General features: G+C 36.7%; 3 protein-coding genes across 3 annotated transcripts; 2 read left to right on the top strand and 1 right to left on the bottom strand.

The window, feature by feature from the left end:
* The first annotated feature begins 3,076 nt into the window (after positions 1–3,076).
* LOC145605473 (G-type lectin S-receptor-like serine/threonine-protein kinase LECRK3) lies at positions 3,077–5,774 on the top strand. Its single transcript, XM_081661531.1, has one exon. It carries the CDS (start codon positions 3,114–3,116, stop codon positions 5,583–5,585), a length of 2,472 nt encoding a protein of 823 aa, XP_081517657.1. The 5' UTR covers positions 3,077–3,113; the 3' UTR covers positions 5,586–5,774.
* Positions 5,775–9,849: 4,075 nt separating this feature from the next.
* Positions 9,850–13,914, bottom strand: LOC145606174 (beta-glucosidase 24-like). The gene is made up of 10 exons (XM_081662223.1): positions 13,815–13,914; positions 12,660–12,737; positions 12,486–12,573; positions 12,007–12,259; positions 11,700–11,815; positions 11,312–11,529; positions 11,190–11,221; positions 10,897–10,999; positions 10,572–10,680; positions 9,850–10,062 (listed from the first exon to the last, which is right to left on the bottom strand). The coding sequence occupies exons 1-10, from the start codon at positions 13,912–13,914 to the stop codon at positions 9,894–9,896; spliced, it is 1,266 nt and encodes a 421-aa protein (XP_081518349.1). The 3' UTR covers positions 9,850–9,893.
* A 4,670-nt stretch (positions 13,915–18,584) lies between these two features.
* Positions 18,585–21,023, top strand: LOC145606095 (G-type lectin S-receptor-like serine/threonine-protein kinase RLK1). Its single transcript, XM_081662153.1, has one exon. The coding sequence runs from the start codon at positions 18,585–18,587 to the stop codon at positions 21,021–21,023; it is 2,439 nt and encodes an 812-aa protein (XP_081518279.1).
* Positions 21,024–21,327: the final 304 nt, after the last annotated feature.

Genomic DNA, 21,327 nt, shown 5'->3' with positions numbered 1-21,327 from the left:
TTTTATGATGCAGAAGTAATGCTTAATGGTATTTATAAATGAATATCCAAATGAAAGAAAGAAACAGAAATGCATATCACATAATAGTCTCTTGTTGCAATCATTAAAATACCACAGCTGAAACATATTTAAGGTGAATCGTCAATTACAGCATCTGGATGATAAGTGGATCAAACATTTAACAAGAATATCATAGAGGGAGCATGAAGAAGGGGTTTTTGAAACCGGAATATGTTTTTTTAATGATAACACTAAAAAATGATTAGGCAACTCCATTTATCCATTCACACTATCAAAGAAAAGGAAGCAACAATGAACCAAAATCACATAATCAATATATAAATGAATAAATTTAAAAAAGAAAAAAAAAAAAAAAAAGGTGTTTTAACACAAAGATTTATGCAGCATTCACTTACCTGCATGAGATCCACAATACATAGTTAAGCCTGGTTCAAAACATAATCTGCACGCAGTAAATCATCACAACCCCATTCTTGACAGGCAAAAACCTACATATATATATATATATATATATATATATATATATATATATATATATATATATATATATATATATATATATATATATATATATATATATATACACAGTATGGGTTAAAATGCAGTTAGTTACGACTTGCAACATTGCAGCAATAGCTCAATAAATGAAATAAATTGCAAAATGTCAAACTGTGAGTGACACAGTAATAAAATACGTAGCAACCATATTGATTTTTGCATGAGAATGTCATGTAATTTACTCCCTCTGTTTTTTTGTAAGCTAGAGTCAAATTTGCACACTTTCTGAGACACAACTTTGACCATCAATATTATGAAAAAACATATAAAAGTAGACATTATGACAAATCCAACAAGTTATATGATCATATTTATATACTCCCTCCGTCCCAAAAAGAACGACCTATTTGGTCAAAACTTTGTCCCAAAAAGAATGACCCATTTGCATTAAAACACCCACCAATTTGCAACAATATTTGTGCAAAATTAGTTTCCCCATATAAAAATTTGATTTTCCATGTTATTTTATTACTTTCTCTCTCTATTTTTTACAAACCCCATGTAAATTTATCTTTCCAATATACTTTTACTTCTTTTTACTTAACTTCCTTAATACCCGCGTAATCAACCCAAATGGGTCGTTCTTTTTGGGACGGAGGGAGTATTATATATTGGTAAAAAAAATTAAGTCAATGATGACATATAAATAGTGGAAATTCTCAACTCTAGCTTATAAGAAAAAAAAAAAATGAAGGGAGTACACAAATCACTACTAACAAGAATCTGTAAGGCCAAGGCAACCTGTGCAGCCTTATAAACATAATAGACTGGAATATACTCCTATTGTCTCCAAACTTTTTTGGCTTGAACTTGCTAATTAGTTGGGTTTGATTAAGAAAGGTCTATATTATTTTCATTAGTAAAATTTTGCGATAACCCTCAACAGATTCCACTAGGTCAGACTGGTAAATTCATCCCTCTTCTGAAGGCTGTGTAGCCCGTGTTAGAGAATATTGGTGTTGATGTATCTGATGCTGAAATGAGGTGTACTGCTCTTTAAATATATAAATAAATCAATTTAAATGTAAAAATGGAGTTGAAGTACCTTTTCGATATGTAGGTAATGAGAGCCAATCCTCCTGTTAATCAAAGCTTCATCCCTAAGAAAAATAGCTGTTTTGACATGCATAGCGTAGCAATCCTGGAACTTCTCTTTTCGTACATCTGCCATGAGTAATTTCCTTACCTGTGATCAGATTACTAAGTAAATCATGAAAGTTTCTATGGGACTTACGGCTGATAGAAAATTTCAACGAAATGAAGCTGTACTGACATGAAGGTTCTTCAGGTAAAATAGGGGTACTGATTTCTGCTTCATGTCGAACATAACACAGGTTGGAATCTCTGCATTTGCACCATCTGTACAAAAGGATTAAAATTCCATTAAAAAAATGTACAGCTCTAGAAAAAAGTTTAATAAGTGCATTAATGCATGAACCAGTATACCATCAAACTAAAGGAGACAAGCATAATAATTAACATAGATATAAAACCTATAAGCCAATTCATGCTATCTTAGTAAATATACAATGTCATCAGTAAAAAGTCTGCATTCCTCAAGGATTCTTGACCAAAGTAACATTTCATGTAATCAGATTAAAATCATCAAGAAATCTTAAAGCATGCAAATAACAATAGATAGGAATACTAGAGTAGTTACACACTTAAACACAGTTTGTAATATAAGTCCTTTTCACTTCCGAGAACTAAAAGGAAAAGGAGAGTGATCTCTGCTCCATCTTTTTACAGGACAAATTATGGTCATCAGGAAGTCAAAATCTAATCAGCAGACTTGTGTTGAAAGCTCTACTTTAACCATAAAAGTATGGAGTATAATGAATGTTAACCTAAGATCAAATTTTTCTCAATTGAATGTTATGTATAGCAGTTCAAACTATGCTTACAGTTAGAGTTCATGAACCTTTTGTTTTTAACAAGCAATTATTTACTTTGCAGAAGACTCATCAGTTGATAGCAAGTTGAAAAGTCATCAGAATTATCAAGCATGAACCATTCTCTTTTTATTTATACTTCCCTATCATGTAAACTCACAGCATTTAGTCATGTCCTGTAGTGCTAAGATTGCTAACCAAATTTTTGTATAATAATCTCAAATAAGAATTCTGTTCAAGGAGACTCAGCTTTCCTTGAAACCAGCGTGTACGTTCTTCCATTCATTTAGAATCACAAACTAATTTGTGTAGGTGGTTTGAAAGTTAGGCCAACATGACCAACATTTATGTATGAAAAAATTGGTCAAGTCATATGTATACAAAACATAGAACATAATAGCAACCTATGAATCATCCATTGACTGAAAAAAGATACGTTAGAAAACCTTGCCATTATTGAGCTGGACCATACCAAATGGGACAGGGACCATGAATTTTTGTTTCAAAGATTTCACTAGGAAGACTTTCGTTGACTTAAGATTAGAAAAGTCTAGAAGAGAATGTATGCCACTAATTCTTCAGGATCACAACTAAGAAAAGAATGTAAAAAATCATCCACCTCTTATCCAAAAATCTGTAACAATGGCTTGCCCTCGATCATGTATCCTTATCTCCATCTTTACCTTTATCCTCCTACAATTAAAATCCATTGCTGCACAAAACAGCGGAAAATTGACAGTAGGCCAATCACTCAGAGCCACTGGCAATGGTTCTTCATTCCTTTCCCCTTCAGGTGATTTTGCCTTCGGCTTTCATCAATTTCCTAACAACAATGATCTCTTCTTGCTTGCCATCTGGTACGCTAAGATCCCTGACACCATAGTTTGGTATGCAAATGACGGTAACCCCGTTAGCCAGGGATCATCAGTAAAAATAACTGCCAATGAGGGTCTAGTCCTTAGTGACCCTCAAGGAACTTCTCTATGGAGTACCACTAATGCAAAGAAAAGCGGGGGAGCAGTTAATTATGGTTTTATGAATGATACAGGAAATTTTGTGCTTAATAGTGAAACTGACGATGCAGTTTGGCAGAGTTTTGACAATCCTACCGATACTCTGCTCCCTACCCAGATTTTGCAAGCAGGGAGCCAGCTCAATTCTCGACGATCAGAAACAAATTTTACTCAAGGGAGGTTCCAACTTCGCTTACAAAGTGATGGAAACCTAGTCCTAAGTACAAGGGACCTAGCAACAGGTTATGCCTATGATCCTTACTATGCTAGTAACACTGATGCAGTCCATGCAGATGGAAACCCAGAAAGTGCTGGTGACAGAGTGATTTACAACAAGTCAGGGGATTTGTACATACTATTAAAAAACCGTTCGAGGGTTGATCTCACACCAGCAGATAAGTTAGTCTCAGCTCAGACTAACTATCAGAGAATAACACTGGAGTTTGATGGGGTCTTGAGCTGGTATTATCACCCGAAATCCTTTGCAGCCAACAAAGGTGTCATTTGGTCCAGTGTTAATTCACTCCCTGAAAACATATGCACAACACTTTCCGGAGTACTTGACACCGGAGCTTGTGGATATAACAGCATTTGCAGCCTTGGTGATGGGGATCAGAGGCCAAAATGTCGATGCCCACCAAATTACTCTCTTCTGGATCCCAATGATACATATGGCAGCTGCAAGCCAGATTTCAGGCAAGACAACTGTGATGATTACGGCAAGGGTGCTATCAAGGATGAATATACGCTAGTTCGGCTTGTAAATATTGATTGGCCGTTAGCAGACTATGCACAGCTTAAGCCTTGCAGTAAAGAAGAATGCCAGAGTAATTGTCAAAATGATTGTTTTTGTGCTGCTGCCATTTTCAATGAACAAGATCAAACTTGTTGGAAGAAGAAGCTGCCACTCACCCATGGAAGAGAAGATAGTGGAGTAAATAGGATAGGTTGGCTTAAGGTGGGGAATGGCAATGGTTCCAACGACTCAATCAACCGTATTTATCAAGATAAAGTAATGTACAAGAAGAATGCTGTATCCACTGCACTGTTTGGCAGTTCTGTATGCATAAATTTCCTTCTGCTAAGCGCTATAGTTTTGGGAATTTTCCTCATGTATAACAAGAAGCATCCTAGGTTGCTTGACGAGCATCTTAGGAATAAAACTCTTAGTGAATACAGTAGTGTTCATTGCTTCAGCTACAAAGAGCTTGAAGATGCAACAGATGGGTTCAGGGAAGAGGTAGGACGAGGAGCTTTTGGCACAGTATACAAAGGGAAGATCGGAGAAGGAAATTCTCCTATTACAATTGCTGTTAAAAAGTTAGATCGAATATCTAAGGAGTCTGATAAGGAATTTAAAGCTGAAGTGAATGCAATTGGTCAGACTCATCACAAGAATCTAGTTCGATTTATAGGATTCTGCAAGGAAGAAGACCACCGATTACTGGTATATGAATATATGAGTAATGGTACCGTGGCAGATTATCTTTTTGGTAATTTGAGGCCAAGCTGGACTGCAAGGATGCAAATTGTGCAAGGAATTGCCAGGGGGCTCTTGTATTTGCACGAGGAATGCAGCACGCAGATAATCCACTGTGATATAAAGCCGCAGAATATACTTCTTGATGATTACTATCATGCCCGCATTTCTGACTTTGGATTGGCAAAGCTTTTGGTTTTAAACCAGAGCTACACAAATACAGCAGTCCGGGGAACAAAAGGATACCTTGCCCCTGAATGGTTCAGAAACAAGCCAGTTACAGTGAAGGTGGATGTGTACAACTTTGGGGTTTTGTTGCTAGAAACCATATGTTGTCGAAGAAACGTGTGCATGGATATCAGTGGGGAGGGAGCTATTCTGACAGATTGGGCATTTGATTGCTATCAATCTAACACATTAGATAACCTTGTTAATGATGACATAGAAGCACTTCATGACAAGCTAAATCTAGAGAGGTACATAATGGTTGCCCTTTGGTGTATCCAGGAAGACCCAAGCATCCGACCTACAATGAAAAGGGTTATACAGATGCTTGAGGGTGTTGCCGAAGTAGCTAGCCCACCATGTCCTACCTCGTTTACAATTACCACTCAACCTTAAGACCCTAAATTATCGAGGTTAATCACCTGTTTTTATTTTTCATATTTATTTTGTTACACTAGTTCTTACCATGTATCAGTAGCTTCTACAATGAAAACCATCTCTGAGTTGGTTTTTGAACTGTATCAGGTAGTAATTAAGTTTATTCTCGCTATTCTAAATAATGAATGTGAAAACTTGTATGTCTAAGATGAGGAAGATTCTGAAATGGATATCCATTTCCAGAATTTGAGCAATTTTTATGATGCGGGTTATGCTTACAAGAAACAGAAATACATAGCATTTAAATACCGCAAATAAAACATAAAGGTATTGTAATTAAAACATCTGAATGACATGCAAACATAGGGCAAGATCATCATAAAGGTGCTAAAAAGATTCAGAGTAGCAATGAAAAACCAGGGAACGGAACCAAAGCAGCAATCAACTACCATATAACTTACAAATATAAGCAAAGCCATTCACATGACCAAGCAAAAGGAATAGGCAGAAATGAACAAAACCACATTAAATAGCATGATTTAAGGCAAAGAACTAGGAATCATTAACTCACCTGCATTTGCAGATAGTTACATCTTCAAGACACTTAGACGCTTCAAAATTTAATTTAGATGATCTGCAAGCAGTAAATCATCACATTATCATTCTTGACAAGCAAAAAACTACATAGAAAAACGATACGGGTCAGAATACAGTTAGTTACCACTTACAACATTGCACCAATAACTCAATTAATGGAATGGATAACAGAATGTCAAATTGTTAACTATACAATAAATAATTAAATAGTAATTCTCATGGATTTTTGCACTGAAAGTACCAAGTATTGTACACAAGATCATTCCTAATGTGAGCAAGAAAAAGGCAGAGGCAATGTATGCTGCCTTACAAACATAATGAATGTCAATCCTCCTATTATTCATAGCTTCATCGCTCAAAAAAATCACAGTCTTGACATGCATAGCAATCCCGGAACTCTTTCAAACCTTGATGAGTAAGAGTATGATTATGATGAAATTTGAAGATACTGTCATATGATTTCTTTTATGATAAAAAAAAACTAGCTTTATACCTTCTTAATTGTAAAAACATCTGTCAGTCAATCAGAGTACCCTCAGTTCCCTTTTCTAGAGGTACTGCCATACAGGAGTTAAAAAACAAATTGTACTTACTTTAGCCATCACCTTATCCATCGTATAGAGTTCAATATTAAAAATCATGGCACTCGAAAATATTGTATGCAAATACAAAAAGAAAAACAAAATTGAATAAGATTTAGAAAACCTCAGGAAACAATTAACTGCAGAACTGATGGTAAAAGCAGCATAATTCCATTTTTAACCAATAAACAGAGATTCAACTAGAAATCCAAGACTAAGCTTTAACTACATATAAAGATATAACAGAGATTATGACGAACAGATTGAACACCCACCAGCCCCTCCTACCAAAAAAGTACTAACATATAAACAACAAATAAATGAAAGGACCATAACATACTTGGAGATCAAACGAAATAAAACCTTCTTCTAGATCAAACTTTGAGTACGATCTAGCTGTTGATTGAAGACATCAGACTCCTGTGGAAGTTTTGTGAATTGTGACATCAATAACTTGCCACATCTTTGTCATGAACCAAATCAAGTAGTAAATAATGTTGAAGCTGCAGAACATACTATAGGAGACATTGCAGTAGTTTTTTTTTGAAATAAGGGTGCATAGATTAATTAGGAGTTATGTTACAAGCTGTTTCTACTGGGACATCACCAGCATTCATAATTACTGAAGGCACAGTACAGTTAGACAAGTCTTTTACAAAAGCTTCATTACAAATCACAGGCAAATGATTCAAAATGCAAACTTGATTCCAGGCCTGGAGGTGACATCTAGCATCCTTAGCTAGTAGATCCGCAAGTACATTGGCTTCGCTTGGTTCAAAGCGCATATCCAGATGGAGCTCCGTTTGAAGGGCCCTGCAATTTGAGATTAGAGAAGGAGCATTAAGAAGTGGATCAGTTGAACTAACTTCCTCAATTGCTCTCTTAGCGTCAGAACACAAGATTAAATTTGTCCAACCCTTCTCTCGAATAAGAATCATAGCCAATTCAATTGCCTTAAGCTCCGCATCGTGGCTAGAGGCTAAAAACCCTTTCCAGACTAACCCAGTGACCCACTGTCCAGCGCTGTCTCTGCACACAACAGCACAACCTGCTTCTTTCCTGTGGTCTAAGTAGGATGCATCACAGTTAACCTTAAAAGCATTAGAGGGAGGAGGGGACCAGTGCACTGAGATGGGCTTTAGACTTTCAGAGGGTGACTTAGAGAAGTAAAACTCTGAAGCAGCCCAAATACACTGGTGGACGGATGTTGACAGGGAGGTGTTTATTTTTGAAAATGCCCAAGCATTGCGCCTTAACCAAAGATGCCATAAAACAAAACAAAAGAGGACATTCCAAGGTATATCCCACACAGAGTTTGTTCCAATGCTGAGGTTTTTGGCTAACCATTCTTGCCAGGTAGAGGAGGTGGGGATAAGAACAGGACAAGGAATATGATTCCAGAACTCAGTAGCTCTGGTACAATGTATAAAGAGATGGTCACATGATTCTTCTTGAGAAGGGCAGAAAATGCAGTTTGGAGAGATGTGGTTTAGTCTAGAATGTAGATTTTTCTTGGTAGGTAACCGATTCCAAGCTGCAAGCCAAAGGAAGTGTTTAATTTTTGGGAGAGTGTGAGACTTCCAAATCAAATTCCAGTTGAAGCAAGGGGCTAGGGTAGTGTCAGAGCACAGGAATTTTTTTGCCTTGCTTGAATCGAATTTGTTTTTGTAGGTCCAGGAAGAGTAATGGATATCTGGTTTATTAGTGATAGCAATTGAGTGAATGAATTCGAAGAGAAAATTATCAACTTCAAAGGAAAGAAGCAATTCTAGCTCCAACTTAGAAGCTGAAATTAAGTCAGAGAAGTTGATTGAAAGAGCATTGTTGTGGATAGGCCCAGTGAGATACTCTCTTAAGGACTTATGAGATAACCATCTATCCTCCCAAATATCAATTGAATCACCATTTCCCACCTCCCACACAAGGCTATTCTGGAAGACATGCCAAGCTTTACCCAAGCCCTGCCAAATGTAAGAACCTTTATTGAATGGAGTGGGGGATCTTTTTTCAATATAGATCTCTCTAAGCATCTTAGCAGCCCATCCCCTACTGTTATACACAGACCAACAGAGCTTTGTGAGTGATATTGTATTGAGGTCTTGGTGTTTTACAAACCCAAGACCTCCCTGATCTTTTGTCCTGCACACTTTATCCCAAGAAATCCAGGTAATTTTCCTGGATTCTTGGCTGCTCCCCCAAAGGAAATTGGAGCAAATGGAATAAAGTTTCTGGCAGATGGACTTAGGAATGAACAAAGATTGCATGAAATATCTAGGTATAGATTGGAGATTGGACTGGATTAGAATGCTCCTCCCTGCTTTGGAAGGGATTTGCTCTTCCAGGAGGAAAGTTTTGCTCCAACTTTATCTAACAGGAACTGGAGTGATTTTTTTGTGGGTTTTTTCGAGGACAGAGGGAACCCAGGACAGAGGTGGCAGTTATGTTCAGTTCCTGTTCAAACTCATCCTTCATTGACTGGGGGGTATTAGGGGAAAAAAGAATGCAGCTCTTTTGTTCATTCATCTTTTGCCCAGACATACCAAAGAATTGATTAAGAGTTTTTGAAAGAGAATGGAGAGTTTTTCTATCTGTTTGACCAAACAATAGAACATCATCCGCGAATAGTAGATGAGAAATGGCAGTCTTGCCCCCTCTAAATCGGAAGGGTTTCCAATTTTTATCCTCGCACTCTTTATGTATCTGTATAGAGAGAAGTTCCATACAGATGATAAATAGATACGGGGAGAGGGGATCGCCTTGGCGAAGCCCTCGAGAAGGTGTAAAACTTTGAGACAAAAGGCCATTTATGAGGATGGAAGAAGAAACAGAGGTGATGCAACTCATAATAAGATCTATGGAGTCTAGGGAAAAATTGAACATATGAAGACAATGGCGGATGAACGGCCATTCTAGTCTATCATTATGTTCTCTTAGATGGATTGATATTCTGCTTTCAGAGAAGGCATTATATTCCTAAGTACAATCATTTTGTATCATTGAGGAAAAAATTCATTATAATCAGAATTGGTAATTCATTTCAACCAAGTCCTTGCAAAGAACAGCATTTGAACAAGTTCTGTAGCCTAAGGACAATGGGAGGGAAATGAAACTAAAGAGGAAACGTTCTATAAAAGGTACAGACATTGTTTTATCTATGAAGGAAATTCTTGAACCATTTAGCAGAATGCTTGGGGTATCGTCTCAGTCCATCTTTATATTCAACATAGTTTATGCCAAAACGAACAGTATATCCAGAGCCCCACTCAAAGTTGTCCAACAATGACCAAGCAAAATATCCTCTCACTTTAACTGCATTCCTGCCCAAGTTTGGATTTTCCACCCACTATTAGTTGATATACAGAGGAATAATACTTTGCTACACAAACAAATTACGGGTTATTCTTTAAAATGATAAAGAAAAAGAAATTGAGGGTGAAAATCACACCTCAATTATAGTCTACATAAAATATCATTCAAGATAGATTTTTGTGACCCAAAATAATCCAATAGATAACAATTTGCACTTTATACTTTATATATGTGGAAGTGAATTTGTTCAATTTTCCCTTAAATTATTGTCAATCTCTTCCTTAAGATAATATTACTCTTTTAGCTTTCGCAAATTTTGACTACTGAAGTTTCCCTGCCACCCCGTTTATCAAGTTTTTTCTTTTGCATAAGAGAGAAGTATCAAGTAAGGACAAGGGTAATTACACATTTTATAGGTTTTCCCAAGTCTAGATGACAGATAAGAAACCTACACACACACCAAAAAAAATAAAAAATAAATAAATAAAAAATAATTAAAAAAAAATAAAAAACTAACCTCATAGCAAGTTTTACAAAGGCTAGGTGACCATGATAGTAATGTATCCTCATGCTGTCAGTTAAAGCTTCCTCAAGAGACAATCTAGGATCATTTGACTCATCACAGCCTACAAAGCACAAATGCACAATCAGTATATTTCACATTTTATTATGATTTATGCATAGGATAAGTTAAGAACAAAGATTTCAAGAAAAATGTCAAGTTGTCTAATTAGAAAAAGGTACTTCCTAAATCTGGCAATGAATCACCCCCTGTCCACTCTAAACCAAATACACAGGAAAACAGACTGAATTAGAAAGATACTAAACAAAATGGGACTCGCCATTTTCTGTGATGTAAATGATTGGATTTTTATATCTTCGCTTGATATAGAGTAGAAGATCAAAAATCCCTCTTGGATAAATATGAAGCCAATCTGAAGCAGCCTGCAAAAGAGTTAGTACACACCAAATTTAAATTGTTTGTATCAGTTCCATTGCATACAGTAAAACAAAGGACAGTAGTCCTGCTGAGAAAATAAGTTTGACATGAAAAACCATAGTGCAAAAAACTTGTTTATAAGAAGTCAGTGAGATTTCAGATGGATTCCTAAGATTATGCTAGTCATGCACATACCTTTGGACCAATTGGTATTCCATTACGCTCAACTGTAAATAAAAAGTGGAATCACTATCGGGCTCAATTGATCTTATGCAAAGTCTCAAATAAGAAACATTAAACTTCTATGATGGACTTACATGTCATATTAACAAGAGAATCAGTACTATAACTGGGCTCTGTATTCCTAAAACTAGGAGCATATGCCGCATAGCTGCTAGTGTAATAATTCAAGCCAATGAAATCAAATGAACCCTTTAACATGCGAGACTGTTCTCTTGAAAATTTAGGCAAGCGACTGCCCACAAGAAAGCGCATTGTGTGTGGGTAGTCACCATGTGTTATAGGGTCCATATACCTATAAGAAGCAATAAATTTAGTTAGGAGTCAATAATATGCCACTGAAGGACCTTAGATTGTAATAAACAACTTTGGAGAGAATTTCTCTTTTTTTAATTGCTTAAATCATTCAACTTTAAGCTCTGAAACTAGATTATGAATTTATTTGTTAATAGGTTATATACTCACCATCCAAACATAAAGTCAACAGCTCTAAGTGCGGAGCTCCGGTCTTTCTTTGCTTGAGAATATGGAATGAACCAATCTGAATTAATAGCAATGCCAATTACACCTTTCTGAGATGCCTGTCGGTATGCAAAAGAAGGTACAAACTTACATTTGTTCAGTTTTCTTCCAATACATTCACTTTAACAGCATCTAATCATATACATCAATTTTGTTACCACATACCTTGCACATGTCAGAGGTAAAGGTTTAAAACTTTAAATAACAATATATGCAAATATTAGAAAAGTTAGGATAGATGAAATAAGACCTGATATTTCTGTCTAAAAATTTGAACTGCTGCACCATGAGCAAGAAGCTGGTAATGTGCGATTTCATAAGGGTCAGTGGCCACATTGACTTTGCAATTCTGGGGGTTTGATTTAGAGCACTGCTTGGATGAAAAGACTCCAGTTCTGTAAATGCCTGTACTATAGGTCCATGGCTCATTAAGTGTAATCCAATGCTTCACCTTGTTACCAAATTCTCTATAACAAAGGTCTGCATAGTCACGAAAATCATCCCTGTAGAGTGAAATAATAGGTAATACATCAGGTATACACCAAAGAAAATTATTAGATGTCACCTATATATCTTGAAGAAATGCCCCAACTATTCAGCGGCAAGTGAAAGAAGGCTAAAATAAGTAATAGATATGAGTAAGCTTTAGAATACCATGTTTTCATTGTGCTTGACTAATGGTAACTACTATGAAACATCGTGATGACTTCTACAAAGTAAACAGCTTACACTATGTGACGACTAAGAAAACCACCATATTCATCTTGTAATGACTGAGGAAGATCCCAATGGAAAAGAGTGATGAATGGTTGTATATCTGCCATTATGTAGCAACAGAACAGTCACAACAATGCAGATAATAGAGCACAAAAAGGGATAGATATGGGTGTGACGAAATCTAACCATTTGCCAAGAGTTCATTGATAAGGTTGTGGTAATAGGCTATTCCTTTCCTGTTCACACCCTTGCTTACTTTTCCATCTGAAAATTTCAAAAGTATACAAAGATGATCAACGTCAATTTGAGAAATTAACGGGAAAATAAAAAACACATTTCACATATCACTTAACTAATATAAGGATTTGTCAATCCAAAAGTTTAAGGGACATATTAGATGGACCTAGAGCTTTAAATAGTCCTTTAAGATTAAGGGGAGAACTAAATATGGAAGAATCTTCATTTTTAAACTTTTCGAGTAAGAGAAAATTGTTGGGTTTTAGGGAATTTTGTTGGCGGTTTTGGAGAGTTTTTGGTACTTTCTGTAGTTAAGAATTGTGTAATTTTGTGAGGTATTGTCGTAGAAAGTGGTTTTAAGAGTCTACTCGTATTACTTTTTCTTCCATAAAGCTTGGATCAAAGATTTTATTTTCGTTTCATTTCTAGCTCTATATATGCTGCTATTTTTATGATGTTGATAAAGTATTTCCGTACTATGGTAAATTCGTAATTCAATAAACAATCAAATACTTTTAGGCTTTTAGTATGTGTTTTAAGTACAATTATTTTTTTATTTTTTTTTATAGAATAAGTTCAATTATCTAAAACTATGTAAAAACATAAAAATAAAAGAATACTTCATAAAACAATAGAAAATTTCCCACGTCAATTTTTTTTAGACTAATATTAAATATTTTTTATTACAAAAATCACACATTGACTACACTACCACTTGACTCCCTCCTCTTCCCTCTCCATTGTCGGCTTGTCGCGATTTTCATTCTCCCTCTTCCGTCCTTTCCCTTTATCTTTATCTCTCTTATTTCGTGGATTTTCTTAAAAGATATTTACTTATTTTAAAAAAAAAATTAATTGTGATTTCTAACAAAGTTTCCTATTAAATATGGCGTAGTGTGGAATTACTATCATGAGGTAAATTATGATTAGTAACAACTAACAATTGGCATTAAACCAAGTTGATAAATGATGAGATTAATGAGAAGCGAAGAACCAGATGCATCATGGGCCGAAATGTGCTAATGGCCAGGACACTTGTTGCCGATAAAAAAATTTGGGCCTGAGTATGATTTTGGCTACTAGACACAGTAGACTATATATAACCCACTAGCATATTCAAATTTGAGTGGCCATGCTTTGCAATAACCAATGAGTGAGCATAACCAATACAAGAGGCGTGTACGAAAACAGGTAAATTGACCATTTTAAGGCAAATTAGATGGTTCCACCCACCCATTTGGACTCCCGGAGGGTGTTAGGGACCATGGTAAGCATCTCGGAATTTTTCATTTTCGGGCGAAAAAAAGTTAAAAAAATTTCCAAAATTGAAGGCTATTATCCACGCTTTTTGAGGTTACGGTGCCCGGTGGCGAAAATTCTTGAGACCCTAGGGGATACATCTTAGTATCATATAATGCCGTTTGGAACCATATATGACCATTATATAATGTCACAAATGTTCGTGGTAGGCTTGAGCTCACGTAATCGGTGCAAGTTGTGAACGGGTTAATTGACCATTTTAAGGCAAATTTGATGGTTCCACCAACTCAATTGGAATCCCGGAGGGTGTTAGTGACTATGATAAAAATCTCGGCAATTTTTATTTCCGGGCGAAATAGGTCAAAAAATTCCAAAATTGAAGGCTATTTTATCCACGCTATTTAAAAAATATTTGAGGTTATGGTGCCTGGTGGCGAAAAGTCTTGAGACCCTAAGGGATACATCTTAGGGTCATATAATGTCGTTTGGAACCATATATGAATATTATATAATGTCATAAATGTCCGTGGTAGGCTTGCGCTTACAAAATCGGTGCAAATTGTGAACGGGTTAATTGATCATTTTAAGGCAAATTGGATGGTTCCACCAACCCAATTGGACTCCCGGAGGGTGTTCGGGACTATGGTCAAAATCTCGGCAATTTTTCTTTCCGGGCGAAAAAAGGTCAAAAAATTCCAAAATTGAAGACTATTATCCACGCTTTTTAAGGAATTTTTGAGGTTACGGTGTCCGGTGGCGAAAAGTCTTGAGACCGTAGGGGATACATCTTAGGGTCATATAGTGCCGTTTGGAACAATATATGACCATTATATAATGTCACAAATGTCCGTGGTAAGCTTGAGCTCACGAAATCGGTGCAAGTTGTGAACGAGTTAATTGACCATTAAGGCAATTTGGACGGTTCCACCAACCCAATTAGACTCCCGGAGGAAGTTAGGGGCTATAATAAAAGTCTCGGCAATTTTTATTTCCGGGCGAAATTAGGTCAAAAAATTCCAAAATTGAAGGCTATTATCAACGCTTTTTGAGGAATTTTTAGGTTACGGTGCCCGGTGGCGAAAAATCTTGAGACCCTAGGGGATACATCATAGCGTTATATAATGCCGTTTGGAACCATATAGACCATTATATAATGTCACAAATATCCGTGGTAGGCTTGAGCTCACGAAATCGGTGCAAGTTGTTAACGGGTAAATTGACCATTTTAAGGCAAATTGGATGGTTCCACCAACCCAATTGGATTCCCGGAGGGTGTTAGGGACTATGGTAAAAATCTCGGCAATTTTTATTTTCGGGTGAAAATAGGTCAAAAAAATTCCAAAATTGAAGTCTATTATCCACGCTTTTTGAGAATTTTTTGAGGTTACGGTGCCCGGTGGCGTAAAGTCTTGTGAACTTAGGAGATACATCTTAGGGTCATATAATGCCGTTTGGAACCATATATGACCATTAAATAATGTCACAAATGTCTGTGGTATGCTTGAGCTCACGAAATCGGTGCAAATTGTGAACGGGTAAATTAACCATTTTAATGCAAATTGGATGGTTCCACCAACCTAATTGGTCTCCCGGAAGGTGTTAGGGACTATGGTAAAAATCTCGGCAATTTTTATTTTCGGGCGAAAATAGTTCAAAAAGTTCCAAAACTGAAGGCTATTATCAATGCTTTTTGAGGAATTTTTGAGGGACGATGCTTGTTGGCGAAAAATCTTGAGACCCTAGGGGATACATCTTAGGGTCATATAATGTCGATTGGAACCATATATGACCGTTATATAATGTCACAAATGTCCGTAGTAGGCTTGAGCTCACGAAATCAGTGCAAGTTGTGAACGGGTAAATAATTAACCATTTTAAGGCAAATTGGATGGTTCCACCAACCTTATTGGACTCCCGTAGGGTGTTAGGGACTATGGTAAAAATCTCGGCAATTTTTATTTTTGGGCGAAAATAGGTCAAGTAATTCCAAAATTGAAGGCTATTATCCATGTTTTTTGAGGAATTTTTGAGGTTACGGTACCCAGTGGCGAAAAGTCTTGAGACCCTAAGGGATATATCTTAGGGTCATATAATGCCGTATGGAACCATATATGACCATTATATAATGTCATAAATGTCCGTGGAAGGTTTGCGCTTACGAAATCGGTGCAAGTTCTGAATGGGTAAATTAATCGTTTTAAGGGAAATTGGATGGTTCCACCAACCCAATTGGACTCTCAGAGGGTGTTAGGGGCCATGGTCAAAATCTCGGAAATTTTTATTTTAAGGCGAAAAAAGGTCAAAAAATTCCAAAATTGAAGGCTATTATCCACTCTTTTTGAGGAATTATTGAAATTACGGTGCCCGGTGGAGAAAAGTGTTGAGACCCTAGGGGATACATCTTAGGGTCATATAATGCTGTTTGGAATCATATATGACCATTATATAATTTTACAAATATCCGTGGTAGGCTTGAGGTCTTGAAATTGGTGTAAGTTGTGAACGAGTAAATTGACCATTTTAAGGCAAATTGGATGGTTCCACCAACCCAATTGGAATCCCGGAGGGTGTTAGGTACTATGGTAAAAATCTCGGCAAGTTTCATTTCCGGGCGAAAATAGGTCAAAAATTTCCAAAATTGAAGGCTATTATCCACGCTTTTTGAGGAATTTTGAGGTAACGGTGTCCGGTGGCGAAAAGTCTTGAGACCCTAGGGTATACATCATAGGGTCATATAATGCTGTTTTGAACCACATGTCCATATATATAATGTCATAAATGTCCGTGGTAGGCTTGAGCTCACGAAATCGATGCAAGTTGTTAACGGGTAAATTGACCATTTTAAGACAAATTGGATGGTTCCACCAACCCAATTCGACTTCCGGAGGGTGTTAGGGACCATGGTAAACATCTCGGAAATTTTTATTTTCGGGCAAAAAAGGTCAATAATCTCCAAATTGAAGGCTATTATCCACGCTTTTTGAGGAATCTTTGAGGTTACGGAGCCCGATGGTGAAAAGTCTTAAGACCCTAGGGGATACATCTCATGGTCATATAATGCCGTTTGGAATCATATATGACCATTATATGTTGTCATAAATGTCTGTGGTAGGTTTGAGTTCACGAGATAGGTGCAAGTTGCGGATGGGTAAATTGACCGTTTAAAGGCATATTGGATGGTTGCACCCACCCAAATAGACTCCCAGGGTGTATTAGGGTCCATTGTAAGCATCTCGACAAATTTTGTTTCCGGGTCAAAATAAGTGGAAAATTGTCCAATAAGAGAATAAACAGATAAAATATGATTTGCTAGACGGTTTAATCTGATCCATTCTAAAATAAATTGAATTGAACATAATCTTTATAATTAGAGTAATATTTAATAAATCAACTAATTATACCGTGCAATTGCACAGATACTACTATACTAGTTATAGCTTATTGCAAGCTTGTTAAGGTTTTAAACAAACTTTTATCTCTTGGAAACACCTCCACACCAATTTCAAGTTTGGAAAATTTTGACAAAATTGGTCTAGATATGTGAATTGTAGCCTTCAATTTTAGACAAATTTCGACTTTTTTGTGCTAGAATGAAAGTGGTTGAGGAGCTTCTCATTGATCCCACGAGACCTCGAGAGGTCATTTGGATGGTTAGAATCATCCACTTGTCATTAAATTGTCAATTTAACTGGTTATATATACGTCATCCTTCATTAACCCAAGGTCACAATTCAGTCAAACTCACAATAGGCTTTTATGTGATCGAGTAATGAAAGCATTTGATTCCAAGCAACATTATACGTCTATGAAATGAATCTCAAACAATCACTTGAGTTTTTGACATCAATTCTCTTGGATATGATTCGATTGCATGTACTTAAAATGAGAAATGAAACATTTTATGGAAAGCAATTAATTTTACCAAACTTTTATCCTGACTTTATAGACTTGTTGGTAGGCCTATTATGTTCCACACAAGTTTTATGACCCATCCTGATCCGAAAGTATAGATTATATCCTTTGATTATGGGTAATTTTCAACCTTTTCGAACTAGGTAAAGAAATTAGAAGAGGAGCTTCCCATGGACATGATAGACGTGTTAAAGAGTCCACCTTGTCCAACCTCATTTTCAGTTACTGCTTAATATTAAATCGGCATGATAAAGTACATTGTCTGGTCAATTTCATTTTTTGTTTTTTGGGTATTTGTTTACTACAGTAGTACAGTAAGAACAAACCTGATAAACTAAGGTCCAACCACATGACATCATTTTTTTTTTTTTTTGAGGAAACGTGACAGCAATTTAGTCACCATGAGAAATTTAGTAGTTTCTTCTATCTTCTCAACCTACTTGAAGGTGATTTATTTAGAAATTTAGTGCTTGATTAAGAGTTTAAGACAGTGCTTTGAAAATTGAGTCCCCCCTTTGACTATTCAATCAAGTGGTTGGTTTGACCCAGTATCAAGGTTAAAAACTAAGACTGGTTCAATTAATTTTTCTAATTTAAGGACTTTGGGTAATATTTCCCTTTTAAGAACTTTGGGTAATAAATATTTTCCTTGTAACTTTGTAACAACCAAAATCCCTCTAATTTGATCATTCTGCTAGTCTAATGGCCTTGATGTTTTCTTATACCATCTCCATAATAGCACTTATACTCCTACAATCATCACCTATTGCTGCCCAAAATAATGCCAACATAACAGTTGGCATATCTATCATAGCCACCAGCAATGGTACTTCATTGGTTTCCCCTTCAGGCGATTTCGCCTTCGGCTTTCATCAAATTCCTGATAACAGCAATCTCTTCTTGCTCGCTATCTGGTACGCTAAGATCCCTGATACCATAGTTTGGTACGGAAATAAAGGTAACCTCGTTACCTCGGGATCATCAGTAAAAATAACTGCTAATGAGGGCCTAGTTCTTAGTGACCCTCATGGAGCTCCTGTATGGAATACCACTGATGAATTAAGTGGTGGAGCTGTTAATCATGGTTTTCTGAATGACACAGGGAATTTTGTGCTGAAAAATAGCAGCACTAATGATGCAGTTTGGCAGAGCTTTGATCATCCTACAGATACCTTGCTGCCTACTCAGTCAATGGAGATAAATGGGGTGGTTAACTCTAGGCTATCTGATACTAATTTTACACAGGGGAGGTTCCAGTTACGATTAATTTCTGATGGAAACCTCGTTCTCAATACTATAGATCTGACAACCAACTATGCCTATGGTGCTTACTATACTAGTGGCACTAATGGCGAAGCAAATGCAAATAATTCAGGCCAGAGATTGATCTATAACGAGTCAGGGTATATGTATATATTAAAAAAGGATGGCTCAAGGTACGATCTCTTACCACCAGGTAAGACAGTCGCACAGAATGATTATTATCAGAGGGCGACTTTAGGCTTTGATGGGGTTTTAACATGGTATTCTGTCTCAAAGACTCCTATTAGCAATGATTGGAATATGGTGCAGACGATACCAGACAACATATGTATAACAACAGGATCACCTGAACCAGAGTTAGGCAGCGGAATTTGTGGGTTTAATAGCATTTGCAGACTTGGAAATGACAACAGGCCAACATGTAATTGCCCACAGGGTTATTCTCTACAAGACCCTAATGATACATATGGAAGTTGTGTACCAAATTTCAAGCAAGGTGTTTGTGAAGCACAAGGCCAGAGTGCTGCCAAAGATAGATATGAGCTACATGAGCTTAAAAACACTAATTGGCCATTTGGTGATTATGCACGTCTTCAAACTGTCAGTAAAGAGGTTTGCAGAAGCTCATGTCTCAATGACTGTTTCTGCGTTGCTGCCATTTTTAATGAACATGCATCCACATGTTGGAAGAAGAAGCTGCCACTCTCCAATGGAATGGAAGACACCGCGGTAACAGGGATAACTTTTCTTAAGGTATGGAATGGTAATAGTTCTGACAATCCTACAGTGATAAATAAGAAGAATCATGTAGTCATAGCCATGTTGGGTACATCGGTAGGTGTTAATTTCCTTCTGTTAAGTGCAACTATTTTGGGAGCTTTCATCATGTATAGCAAAAGTCATTCTACATGCCTTAAAGAGCGTGAGAGTAAAACTTCCAGCGAGTACAGTAGTGTCCGCTGCTTTAGATACAAGGAGCTTGAACATGCAACTGATGGGTTGAAGGAAGAGATTGGAAGAGGGGCTTTCGGTATAGTGTACAAGGGAAAGATTGGACAGAGAGTTCCTCCTATTTTTGTTGCTGTGAAGAAGTTAGATCGTATATCTAAGGATGCTGATAAAGAGTTTGAAACTGAAGTGAATGTGATAGGCCAGACTCATCACAAGAATTTAGTTGGATTTATTGGATTCTGCAAGGAAGATGATCAGCGGTTGTTGGTGTATGAATACATGAGCAATGGTACTGTAGCAGATTATCTTTTCGGTGATTCAAGGCCAAATTGGACTGCAAGGATTCAAATTGCTCAAGATATTGCAAGGGGGCTCTTGTATTTGCATGAAGAGTGCAGCAGACAGATCATTCATTGTGATATAAAGCCTCAGAATATCCTACTAGATGACTATAAGAATGCTCGTATTTCTGATTTTGGCTTGGCAAAGCTATTGGTTCTGAACCAAACCCATACAAACACTGGAATTAGAGGGACCAAGGGCTATGTTGCTCCTGAATGGTTTAGAAACAAGCCAGTCACAGCAAAGGTAGACATCTATAGCTTTGGGGTTCTCTTGTTGGAGATCATATGTTGTCGAAAAAGTGTATGCATGGAACTCATTGAAGAGCAAGCAGCCATTTTGACAGATTGGGCATTTGACTGCTATCAGTCTAACAGATTGGATTCACTTGTTAATGATGACATGGAGGCTCTAACAGATATAGCTCAATTAAGAAGATTTGTAAAGGTAGCCCTCTGGTGTATCCAAGAAGACCCAAGCCTACGACCAACAATGCAAACAGTCACACGGATGCTAGATGGCCTCGCTGAAGTGCCTAATAACCCTCCTTGTCCAACCTCATTTTCAGTTACCACCCAAAGTTAAGCTTGTTGAATTAAAGCATGTAGTTTAGCATTTTCATATTGTATTTCATAATCAAACAAGCTAAACTTGAATATCTTTCACAAAAATATCAGGAATGAGTGAACTAAACTAGGCATAGTAGAATTTAGCAAGTTAAGAATTTCTACATATCACATAAACATGCAAAATTGTTATGTATCGTATGTACTTATAGACAAGTTGTCCTATAAATTAATGAATACTCTTACTCTTTGCTCCAAAAAATAATATAAATAAATAAAAATTTTAGGAGATTTCTAATGGTATTGACTTCAGATATTAAATG

The sequence above is a fragment of the Chenopodium album genome, chromosome 22, assembly GCF_948465745.1.
Source record: "Chenopodium album chromosome 22, dcCheAlbu1.1, whole genome shotgun sequence".
NCBI classification, from domain to species: domain Eukaryota; kingdom Viridiplantae; phylum Streptophyta; class Magnoliopsida; order Caryophyllales; family Amaranthaceae; genus Chenopodium; species Chenopodium album.
This window is presented reverse-complemented; position numbering and strand designations above follow the sequence as displayed.